General features: G+C 44.2%; 1 protein-coding gene across 4 annotated transcripts in view; it reads right to left on the reverse strand.

Annotated features, from left to right (window-relative positions):
* The window catches only part of DVL1 (dishevelled segment polarity protein 1), a 73,200-nt gene extending 60,891 nt beyond the window's left edge, over positions 1 to 12,309 (reverse strand). For 2 of the 4 annotated variants that reach the window (XM_087702341.1, XM_087702339.1), the window contains exon 1: positions 11,155 to 12,309. In XM_087702341.1, the coding sequence (XP_087558467.1) occupies positions 11,155 to 11,324 (170 nt within the window). In that variant the 5' untranslated portion in view covers positions 11,325 to 12,309. The remainder of the gene's footprint in view (positions 1 to 11,154) is intronic. The other 2 variants (XM_087702340.1, XM_087702342.1) reach the window with 2 other exon arrangements.
* Between the last annotated feature and the right edge of the window lie 464 nt (positions 12,310 to 12,773).

Raw genomic sequence — 12,773 nt, forward strand, 5'->3', positions numbered from 1 at the left:
TCAAGCTATTCTCCAAGGCACCTGAGGGCAGGGCAAGAAGCAATGGGTGAAAACTAATCAAGGAGAGAAGCTACTTAGAAGTGAGGAGAAATTTCCTGACAGTGAGAACAATTAATCAGTGGAACAGAAGTTGCCTCCAGAGGTTGTGAATGCCCCAACACTGGAAGCCTTTAAGAAGATGTTGGACAGCCATTTGTCTGAAACGGTATAGGCTTTCCTGCCTAGGCAGGGGGTTGGACTAGAAGACCTCCAAGGTACCTTCCAACTCTGGTGAAGTATGGTATAGTATTAATCAAGGAAAGAAGCAACCTGGAATTAAGGAGAAACTTCCTGACAGTGAGAACGATTAATTGGTGAAACAATTTGCCTCCAGAAGTTGTGAATGCTCCAAGACCTGAGGTTTTTAAGAAGAGACTGGACAACCATTTGTCTGAAATGGGATGGGGTTTCCTGCTTGAGCAGGGGGTTGGACTAGAAGACCTCCAAGGTCCCTTCCAATTCTGTTATCTCCAATCACAGCTCAGTGGTGTATTAATTATTCAGCTGACGAAATATACAAAGGAAACAGATGCTTGATCATAGTTCTATCCAGATATTGGCTGAGCTCCAAATCCATGCCTGACCACGGTTTCCCCCTTAGCCTCTTGTGGACAGGAACCAATTCAGCAGTCTGGGGAATTCTTGAGCCATTTACTATTCCAGAATTGCTCTGAGAGGAACCAGGAAAAGGATATGCTTTTATGACAGTATGTCCGATATTGCACAGAACATCCAGCCAGGCAGTCTCCTCTACAAGGTTCAGCTTCCATTTGCCCTCCTGATGCCAGAGTATTTTCCTCTCCCCACGCCTGGCTGGGCTTCTCAATAGGGGGGAAAAAACAACCCCACCATGCCAGGGCTGGAAACCTTGCCAAATTATAGCTCCGTGCAGCCACCCTGCAACTGTGCTAAGAAAACAATAGCAATAGCAGTAGCAATAGCAGTTAGACTTATATACCGCTTCATAGGGCTTTCAGCCCTCTCTAAGCGGTTTACAGAGTCAGCATATCGCCCCCACAGTCTGGGTCCTCATTTCACCCACCTCGGAAGGATGGAAGGCTGAGTCAACCTGGAGCCGGTGAGATTAGAACCACTGAACTGCAGATAACAGTCAGCTGAAGTGGCCTGCAGTACTGCACTCTAACACTGCGCCATCTCGGCTCTTTTAGCTTGGATCAGAGCTTGGATTTTTTTTATTTCAAGCTGTAGAATTTAATCTAATTACCACTTGCAATGGGATGGGGTAAGGTAAAGGTAAAGGTTCCCCTCGCACATATGTGCTAGCCGTTCCTGACTCTAGGGGGCGGTGCTCATCTCCTTTTCAAAGCACAAGAGCCAGCACTGTCCGAAGACGTCTCCGTGGTCATGTGGCTGGCCTGATTAAACGCCGAAGATGCACAGAACACTGTTCCCTTCTCACCAAAGGTGGTTCCTATTTTTCTACTTGCATTTTTTACGTGCTTTCGAACTGCTAGGTTGGCAGAAGCTGGGACAAGTCACGGGAGCTCACTCCGTTACGCGGCGCTAGGGATTCAAACCGCCGAACTGCCGAGCTTTCTGATCGACAAGCTCAGCTTCTTAGCCACCACGTCCCTTTTGCTTTAGAGAGAGAGTGGGCCAATCCATAGAGAAGAAATTTATGTATGTGCTATTTCCAGAATAAGAAGGGATTTGGAAGGAAGAAACAACATATTTCTGTGGATTGTTTATGGAATGACTTCAGTGGCAAACAGTAGCATTAGTAGTCCTTGACGTACAACCATTTGTTTAATGACAGTTCGAAGTTACAACAGCACAGAAAAAAGTGACTTGTGACTGTTTTTCACACCGATAACCGTTACAGAATCCGAGTTGTGATTAAAATTCAGGTGCTTGGCAAACGGTGTGTATTTATGACCGTTGCACTCTCCTGAGATTACGTGATCAACTTCTGACAAGCAAAGTCAAGATTCACTTAACAATTGTGTTTACCAACAGGTTTACCAACTGTTAAGTTGGTAAACTTAACAACTGTAGTGATTGGTTTGACAACTATAGATGCTCATCTCCGTTTCAAAGCCGAAGAGCCAGCGCTGTCCGAAGATGCCTCCATGGTCATGTGGCTGGCATGACTCAACGCCCGAAGGCGCATCGGATGCTGTTCCCTTCCTATTTTTCTACTTGCATTTTTATGTGCTTTCGAACTGCTAGGTTGGCAGAAGCTGGGACAAGTCAGTGGATCTCACTCTGTTACGCGGCACTAGAGGTTCGAACCGCCGAACTGCCGACCTTTCTGATCAACAAGCTCAGCGTCTTAGCTACTGAGCCACCGTGTCCCTTTATAGTTATAGTTTACTTTATTGTCATTGCACCGCGTACAACGAAATTAAATGCCATCTTCAGTGTACATTATACATTACATTCTATATTGAATTGAAAACCCCTGATATTGAATTAATATTGCACTATATACAGTAGAATTCAATAAAGAAAGCAAGTTTAGAGAGAGCACCAAGGAACTCTTATGGAAAATGCTATTTGGCCATCAAGCTCCATTGATTTTTCTCTCTGTGGGCCAGGGACGTGCAGTCAGGGGAGGCAGAGCCTCACCACTGTCATCATGAAAAGAAAAGAAAAATGTAAAAGGAAAAAGGCAAGAGCGGAGGTCAGGCTGAGCTAGTTGCTGCCAGAGTCACCATGGATGACTCTGCTTAGTGCTTAACTGTTTTAAAAAGCCTCTAAAAAAGCCCCCTCTACAGGAGGTGGCAGGAGAACGACGTGCCTCATCTAGTCTGACTTTTTATGATCACTTGAGCAGAGTTAAGCAAGGGTTAAAAGCCGAAAAATTCCTGATGTAGTTCTCCTGTAGAGGGCGCTTTTTAAGAGGCTTTTTTAAACAGTTAAGCAGATCCATCCACGGTGACTCTGGCAGCAACTAGCCCAGCCTGACCTCAGCTCTTGCCTTTTTTCTTTTACATTTTTTTTCTTTTCATGATGACAGGCAAGAGCAAAGTTGAAATCCTCTCTGAAACAGCTGGAAAAGGTATGTGTGGGTCGGAGGGAGGGGGAGGAATTCAAACTTCATCTTCCTGGTGCAACTTTGTGTGTGTGTGTGTTTGAGAGAGGGGGGAGGGAGGGAGAGAGGGAGGAAGGAGGGGAAGGGAGAAGAAAAAGAAAAAGAAAGAAGGAAACTTATTTAGCAAAGGAGAAAAACAAATGCTGTCACTTTAAATCGGAACTGAGCATGCCTGGCTGTGGAATTCTGGGAGCTGAAATCCACAAGTCTAAAAAAATTGCTGCCTCACCAGCCATAAATCTCACCACACGTCACTGCTGTGGGCATACAACTTTCCTGAACCTGAAGGGCTAGAATGGATTTGGGAGGGAATCAAGGATAAAAAAAAAGGAATACAAAAGTACAGAATTCGGCCTCATGTTTACAGAATCATAGGGCTTGAGAAAAAAAAAAATCCATGGGTGCTTTTCCACAATCTTTCCTTCTTTGGCTCTGACCTTTGCAAGTGATACACAACACCAGTTCCTCAATGCCAGAAATAGATCCAGGTACCACAGATCCAACAGAGAAGGAGCAGATTTTATTACCAAGCAATTATTCACATTTCAAATGCTGATTCACAAGAGGCATAAAAGAACTGGGTGTTACGATTCTCTTAAGACAAATCTTTTAAATGCCAACAGATCAAAACATTTCCAAGCCAGGGGGCAAAAATAAAATAAAAAAAGACTCCACCTTAAAAGACTTAAATTAGGCGTCTTCGTATTTCAACTCATAGTTCATTTCGTTCACATATTAGCAGAACAGTTTGATCCCGTTTACTGGGAAAGGGGACAGCAGCTACTTCTGGAGAACTCACAACTAAAAATAAACTAACAGCTATCTTTTGTTTATTCCCCCGCATCTGGAACCATTTTCTATGTCTAATCCCTCTTTCATCAAATAATGTCAATAATCACTGAGAGACATTTTCTTTATAACTGTGTCCAACCCATTTTTGTAAAAAAAGCCAATTAAATTAGTTTGTGTTGAAAGTTCTTTAAGCTAGACTGAACACTAATTCAGAACCCTGAAAATACTGTATGTAAAAAAACAGGAAATTTTGAGCCAGGATATAATGTGTAAATTCATAGTGTAAGCCACCTGGGGCAGACACGTAGCTCAAGTTATTTTATTTGTGTGCTCGCCAAAGGTACGAATTCAGATCAAATCCAGTTGGGAAAAACTTTATTTCAGAAGTAGTCTGAAGACTGAATCATGGCAACTGGATTTTGGTTGTTGTTAGTTTGAGACATTTTGCTGCATCTTCAGTCCCATATTGCAACCCAATTTGGGGAGGAAACCCCTGAGATGGCTTTGGGAAGAGTTGGTACACTTCAATGACTCTGCCAACACAAGTGTGTCTAGTCAAGGCTGTGGTTTTCCCAGTTGCAATGGATGGCTGTGAAGGTTGGACCATAAGGAAGGCTGAGCGCCAAAGAATGGAGGCCTTTGAACTCGGGTGCTGGAGAAGAAGACTCCTGCATTGAGTCCCTTGGACTGCAAGGCCATCCAACCGGTCAGTCCTAGAGGAGAGCAACCCTGACTGCTCTTTAGAAGGCCAGATCCTGAAGAGGAAACTCAAATACTTTGGCCACCTAATGAGAAAGAAGAAGGACTCCCTGGAGAAGAGCCTCATGCTGGGAACTATAGAGGGCAAGAGAAGAAGGGAACGACAGAGAAGGAGGTGGCTGGATGGAGTCACCAAAGCAGTCAGCGTGAGCTTCAATGGACTCCCAAGGATGGTAGAAGATAGGAAGGCCTGGAGGAATGTTGTCCATGAGGTCACGATGAGTCGGACGTGACTTTAAAACTAACAACAACAACTCTCTACCTAACTAGGTGTGACTGATGCTGATGCTTGGATGAGTAGTGAAATGTCTCAAAACTAACCCAAAAACTAAGTTCAGTTGCCATGGCTCAACCTTCAGAGTTTACCTGGATGACTCTAGAATTTTCATCAACGTATTTAAAAAGTAAGATATAATCAGCCAAGTAACCAAGGTGGGTTATGAGACTAGAAATAAAGCTACAGTCAGAGAAATAAATAATAAAGGCAACCTTTTCCCGCTATAGGATGGGATTCTCATGGGAAGCTTTTATAGGAAGTAATTCTTCTCAGACACTCAGCAGTCGGAGTATAAAAACTTAAAATTTAAGATCTCTTCATCACAGGCTCTGCTGATACTCAAGATAGTTAAAAGTGAGTATAACCAATGGTTATCACACATCTGATTAGCTTCACATGAAGATCATTCTTCTGTTTCCTGGGCTCTCAAATTGGTCAGAATAAGGTAAAGGCAAAGATTCCCCTCGCACACATGTGCTAGTCGTTCCTGACTCTAGGGGGCGGTGCTCATCTCCATTTCAAAGCCGAAGAGCCAGCGCTATCTTCTCCGTGGTCATGTTCATGTGCTTTCAAACTGCTAGGTTGGCAGAAGCTGGGACAAGTAACGGGAGCTCACTCCGTAACGCAGCGCTAGGGATTCGAACTGCTGACCTTTCTGATCGACAAGCTCAGCATCTTAGCCACTGAGCCACTGCATCCCCTAGTTGGTCCGAATATTGGTCGGAATAGGGGCAGACAAAAAGGAATTTTAGAATATAATTCCCAGCAGCCTCCACCGAGAGCCAGACCTTCCAAAGGATTCGTTTTAAGTTCCAACAGACAGATTGATTGGCCATGGATATACAATCCAATCCAATAGCAGAGTTGGAAGGGGCCTTGGAGGTCTTCTAGTCCAACCCCCTGCCTAGGTAGGAAACCCTATACTGTTTCAGACAAATGGCTATCCAACATCTTCTTAAAGACTTCTAGTGTTGGGGCATTCACAACTTCTGGAGGCAACTTCTGATCCACTGATTAATTGTTCTAACTGTCAGGAAGTTTCTCCTTAATTCTAAGTTGCTTCTCTTCTTGATTAGTTTCCACCCATTGCTTCTTGTCCTGCCCACAGGAGCTTTGGAGAATAGCTTGACTCCCTCTTCTTTGTGGCAGCCCCTGAGATATTGGAAGACTGCTATCATGTCTCCCCTAGTCCTTCTTTCTATTAAACTAGACATACACAGTTCTGTGGAACTGTGATTCATTGAATAAGCAAGCCACAGTGGGCTGATTTACAGATAAGATGAAGCTAAAATACAACACCCGATGAATTGACACGGCTTGTTTTATTTTGGCAGAGTGCAGGGTATATGAATACAGCCTCTGTGGTTTCTAAGCCATGATTGATGTGTTACTTTTATAGTTAAAACTTGCTAATTGTGGTTTTTCAAAACACCATGCTTAAACCACCCATGGCTTAAATGAAATGTGTCTACTCCCACAGACCCTACTACTTGTATTTTACGTTAGTGGTAGTTTCTAAACCCTGCATGGTAGGGGTACATTTTTTTTTCATTCTACTGTAAAGGTAAAGGTTCCCCTCACATATATGTGCTAGTTGTTCCTGACTCTAGGGGGCGGTGCTCATTTCCGTTTCAAAGCTGAAGAGCCAGCGCTATCCGAAGACATCTCCGTGGTCATGTGGCCAGTCTGACTCAATGTTGAAGGCGCATGGAACACTGTTGCCTTCCTACCAAAGGTGGTTCCTATTTTTCTACATTTTTACGTGCTTTCGAACTGCTATGTTGCAGAAGCTGGGACAAGTCATGGGAGCTCACTCCGTTATGCGACGCTAGGGATTCGAACGGCCGAGCTGCGACCTTTCTGATCGACAAGCTCAGCGTCTTAGCCCCTGAGCCACTGCGTCCCTTCATTCTACTGTAGTGAAGTTCATGTATTCAATTGTATCGATATATTGATATACAGGCACTTTAAAAAGAAATTAATGCGTTGTATTCACCCTTATGATCGTGGCGTCATCCCCATAGTCAGATCACAATTCAAATGCTTGGCAACTGGCTCATATTTAGGATCGCCCTTCTGACAAGCAAAATCAGTGTGGAAGCCCAGATTCACTTAGCAACTGTTACTAACCTTACAACTGCAGTGATTCACTAAAGAGTCCAGTTGCTTTTTGAAGGGGGGGGGGGAAAGCACCTTTATGGCTTGTAAATTGCGGTAAAAGTCACTTGAACAGCTGTTTTGCTTAGCAACAAATTTTGGGTTTATTTGTGGTCGTAAGTCAAGGACCACCAATATCTACACAAGTGATATTACGTCCAACCACAGACCTCACCAGGGAAATTCTCCTATGCTGCTGTGCAGTTAACAAAGTTGGCTTGAAACTCAACATCCGGCCCGCTCAATTCCTGGGATATAGATGGGGAAGAAATGGAGGTAGGGACGGATTTTATTTTCCTGGGCTCCAAGATCACCGCAGATGGGGACTGCAGCCAAGAAATTAAAAGAGGCTTGCTCCTGGGGAGGGAAGCTATATGGCAAATCTAGGCAGCAGACTAAAAACCAGAGGCATCACCCTGCCAACATAAGTACGTCTAGCCAAGGCGATGGTTTTCCCAGTTGCAATGGATGGCTGTGAAGGTTGGCCCATAAGGGAGGCTGAGTGCCAAAGAATGGAGGCCTTTGAACTCGGGTGCTGGAGAAGAAGACTCCTGCATTGAGTCCCTTGGACTGCAAGGCCATTCAACCAGTCAGTCCCATCACAACCCCATGGAGAACGTCCCTCCAGGCCTTCCTGTCCTCTCCCATCCTCTGGAGTCCATTGAAGCTCATGCCGACTGCTTCAGTGACTCCATCCAGCCACCTCCTTCTCTGCCGTCCCCTTCTTCTTTTGCCCTCATTGTTCCCAGCATGAGGCTCTTCTCCAGGGAGTCCTTCCTCCTTCTCATTAGGTGGCCAAAGGATTTGAGTTTCCTCTTCAGGATCTGGCCTTCTAAAGAGCAGTCAGGGTTGATCTCCTCTAGGACTGACTGGTTGAATGGCCTTGCAGTCCAAGGGACTCAATGCAGGAGTCTCCTTCTCCAGCACCCGAGTTCAAAGGCCTCCATTCTTTGGCGCTCAGCCTTTCTCATGGTCCAACTATCACAGCCATCCATTGCAACTGGGAAAACCACAGCCTTGACTAGGCGCCCTTTTGTTGCCAGGGTGATGTCTCTGCTTTAGAAGTAGAAAAAAATACAAAAGGTAGAAGTACTACCTTCAACTTGGGTGGGTGGGGGCAGATATAAATAATATAATATGGGAATATTAGAAAATGATCATTATTACAACACTGGAGAAGATCCTTATTGTGAAAACCTCGCTTAGTAACATAGCTGGGATTTCCCCCTCTCCTCCTCACCAACCTGTACAATCAACCATTCTTATGGTCCAACTTTCACAGCCATCCATTGCAACATTTTTTTATTAAGGAGACATAAGCCTTCTTGGGAGTTTTCCTTTCCCTTTATATACTATTACATTTAACTACTTTCGTTTACAATACAATACAATAGCAGAGTTGGAAGGGACCTGGGAGGTCTTCTAGTCCAACCCCCTGCCTAGGCAGGAAACCTTATACCATTTCAGACAAATGGCTATCCAACCTCTTCTTAAAGACTTCCAGTGTTGGGGCATTCACAATTTCTGGAGGCAAGTTAGTTGTTCCACTGATTAATTGTTCTCACTGTCAGGAAATTTCTCCTCAGTTCTAAGTTGCTTCTCTCCTTGATCACTTTCCACCCATTGCTTCTTGTCCTGCTTCGGGTACCTTGGAGGCATTTAATTAAGCCTGGCTGTCCCTCTCTTACATAAAGGCCTTTGGAAACACAATTATCATTCAATAGAAATCTCAGTTTATCAATGGCCAGAACAAGAACATTTTGTTGCCCCAGAAAATTGCTCTGACGTCTTCCGCTATTGTCATTTTCAGCCTACAACAACAAAATCCAAAGCTTTTAAGCACAGCACTCCTACACCATTGACGCCATATAGATCTATTAAGAAGTATCCAAGCCCACCGAAGGCAAAACAGGCGCCACCATTTCTTAACATAAAACATCCCAACGCCAAAATATCACACCTTGAAAGATAATCAACGTGATCCACAAAGACTCCGATATATTTTTTTAGACACCTAAGTTTATTTCTTGTCCCTGCTTAGAGGGCATCACCCAAGCACAAAGACAAAAACTAACCTCCAGCAGAAACACAATTGTTTTGCTTTTCCAAGAAAGAAAAAGGAGCATAGATAGGTATCACAGTTTCATTCTCTCCCTCCCACTCTGTTGTTCAGTCCTCAAACCCTCATAACTTTAACCTTAAACTGTCTACTGTTGACCTCACCCCATTCCTAAGAGGTCAGCAGTGCCTAACTCCTGACCTCCTCCGGTCCCCATTTATCTATTCCCATTTCCTGTTTTCTTATCCATGTTTATTCTTACTCCTGTTATCTTGTACATGAGTGACAAACTAAATAGATAAATAGCTAGATAGCTAGATAGCTAGATAGCTAGATAGCTAGATAGCTAGATAGACTGATAGATTGATAGCTAGATAATTAGGATAGATAGCTAGATAGCTAGATAATTAGGATAGATAGCTAGATAGTTAGATAGATAGATAGATAGATAGATAATTAGGATAGATAGCTAGATAGATAGTTAGATAGATAGATAGATAGATAGATAGAGAGAGAGAGAGAGAGAGAGAGAGATAGAGATAGATAGATAGAGATAGAGATAGATAGAGATAGATAGATAGATAGATAGAGATAGATATATAATTAGGATAGATAGCTAGATAGCTAGATAATTAGGATAGTTAGCTAGATAGCTAGATAGCTAGATAGCTAGATAGCTAGATAGCTGGATGGATGGATGGATGGATGGATGGATGGATGGATAGATAGATAGATAGATAGATAGATAGATAGATAGATAGATAGATAGATAGATAGATAGATAGATAATTAGGATAGATAGCTAGATAGCCAGATAGCTAGATAATTAGGATAGATAGCTAATTAGCTAGTTAGATAGCTAGTTAGATAGCTAGGTAGCTAGGTAGCTAGGTAGGTAGATAGATATAGATATAGATAGATAGACATAGATAGACAGACAGACAGACAGACATACATACATACATACAGGTGGACAGAAAGACAGACAGATAAATAGATAAAATATAAATAGATAATAGATAAATAGATAAAAGATAAATAGATAATAGATAAATAGATAATAGATAAATAGATAAAAGATAAATAGATAATAGATAAATAGATAAAAGATAAGTAGATAAAAATAATAATCAGTGGGACCTAAAGATTTCCCTTGTGTCAAGTGTTTCTTTATAGCAAGAGCAAATCAATCAATCAATCAAATAGGCCTAACTGGCAACACAGAAACAGCAACTGGCAGCCGAAAAGCTAATCCTGCTCACTGCTGCCCACCTGGCATTTGAAGAGCTAAACTTCAGACTGCTTTGGTAGGAGGCAAACTAAAGGGACAAGCCCCCCCCTCCCCCCTTACACCACACACAAACACAACCTCTCACAGAATCGCCTCCCCAAACTTTCATAATTCCAGGGCACCAGAGTGTCACACAGCTTCTTGCCCAGGGCCTCCTCCTTCAGAAAAATCTAAGCTCCACCTCTTTAAATTTCATATTTCTGCCCTTTGCCGTCTGAACATGCCCACCTTCTGCCAGTATGGCACAACGTATTTTTATTTCCACGTGTTTTTATCCACATTTCTACCCGGCTACCATCAAATGACAGCTTAGATAGAACACAAGAGGACCTTAAATCTGATCCCAGACCTTCACCTATCCCATTTTAGCGACGGCTTGTTTTATCAACCGGGGAGGAGACAAAAAAAAAGCTTTCCTTTTTTTGTAAAATATGACATTTGATGTACAGATTATTATTATTTTCCAAGACAGGAAAGAATTGCACACCGGTTCAGAGCAAGCATATGATTTTGGTCTTCCCCATAAAACAGGTGCACGACAAGGAAGCTCCCGAAAACGAAGCACCTCTAAAACGTGAAGAAACACACTCCCAGGCTTGTTTAAAAGGCAGGCAGGGAATGCCAGCTGTTCTCAAATGCTAGCAAAATCAGGGCAGTTACAACGCTGACCAACCTCCCCCCAAAAACCTTATAATAAAATAACAATTATTGCAAGACCAACTTACCCAAAATCCTGGTCCATCGACTTGAAGAAAAATTTGTAGCTATGCACCGGCCGGTTACTGAGGACATTTTTAAAATCCGCCAAAGTGACTTTTTCCGGACAAACTGGCAATTTCACCAAATAAGGGGTCTCTTCTTCATCGATATGGTAAATTATTTTTGTCTCCGCCATGGAAGAAGGGAAGGAGGGTGGAAAAGGGGGGGAGGGGGAAAGAGGGGAAGGAGAAAAAGGAGAGGAGGAGGAGGGAGAGAGGTTTGGTTAAAGAGAGAGGAGCGGAATGGGGGGGTGGGTGGAAAAGGAATCGAGACAAGGGGGTGGAAAAGGGAGAGCAAAGGAGGGGCGGGGGGAAATAAATCAAGGCCAAGTTCAAGGCGCCAGTCCCTCGGAGTCTTCTAGGGTGTTTTTTTGTTTTTTTTTAAACAAGGCAAGGTCCGAACAGGAAGGGAAAATGCCTGACTGCTACTGGAGCGATGCCTGCGCGGAAGGATTGGGGCGTCCCATACCGCCCTCCAGAGGCTGCAGGAGGAGAAGGGGGGGCTCGGCCAGGCCTCCCCGCAAAAAGCATTCTCCCCTTCTCTCTAATTCAAATAGTACCCCAATAGACTCGTAGTAGGGGGAAGCGCCAGAGAGAGAAAGTGGACTTTTAAAAATAATATTATTATTAATATTATTATTAATAATAATAATAGTAACCCAGCAGTTGCTATTTCTCTTCCTTGCCTTGACAGCCAAGCAAAAGCATCCAGCGGGGGCGACAAGGCTGCAAATGCTAAAAATAAAGAAATAAACGAGCAAGGCAGCTTGGATGGGGAAGGTTTATGGCTTGGGGAAGGGGAAGAAAGGAAGGCGGGGGGGGGGGGAAACCCCAACCCGAAGCTGAACGGATGCAGCGGAGCAGGGCGAAGCAAAAGCAGCAACGTTTGGCCGGCTAGATCGCTCTCCTTCCAAAGCCTTTCTCCTTGACAGCCTCCTCTCCGCCCACCCAGTTTAAAGGGACCCGGTTTTATTTAGGGGTGGTTTTCTTTTAAACACCCCCCCCCAAAAAAAATCCCTGGGCAAAAGAGGCTCCGCACTATTACGCACGCGCGCAAGCTGGAATCAAAGGGACAGGCGAGGTGACAGGAGAGGGGTTCCTTTCCTCCCCCTCCCTCCCCTTTCCGATTCAGACGTGCACGCGCTCCGGGGGGGGCGGCTTTAAGAAGCGGGGAAGAGCAGCCCACTCCTCCTCCTCTGCAGAGCCGCCCAATGGAATCGCTCCTCGGAGGTCAGGTGCTGCCTACACCCCCTTCCCTTAGTGGGATGGGCGTTCACGGGAAGGGTGGTTGGTTTGGTTTTTTGGAGACCTACAAAGGCAAGCAGGGCTGTGAGAAGCCTGCTGTGGGTGCGGTGGACTACAAATCCCATTGTTCCCAGGCAGCGGGGTTGGAAATGGGGGGAGGAGGCCTCCTTCCACTCCAGGGGCTGGGAGCGATGGGATAACTCCCCAAAGGCACTGCACACCAGAACAACTAGACACAAGGACAGTTCCTCCCACTCCATGCCATCACTCTGCTTAACAACTAATTCCCCAAAACACTGTCAAATAATTAACTAAGACTGTATTACTATTCTTCTTCTCTT

The sequence above is a fragment of the Thamnophis sirtalis genome, unplaced genomic scaffold (genome assembly GCF_051295495.1).
Source record: "Thamnophis sirtalis isolate CommonGarterSnake01/CBP01778 unplaced genomic scaffold, rThaSir2_p1.2 scaffold_15, whole genome shotgun sequence".
NCBI classification, from domain to species: Eukaryota; Metazoa; Chordata; class Lepidosauria; order Squamata; family Natricidae; genus Thamnophis; species Thamnophis sirtalis.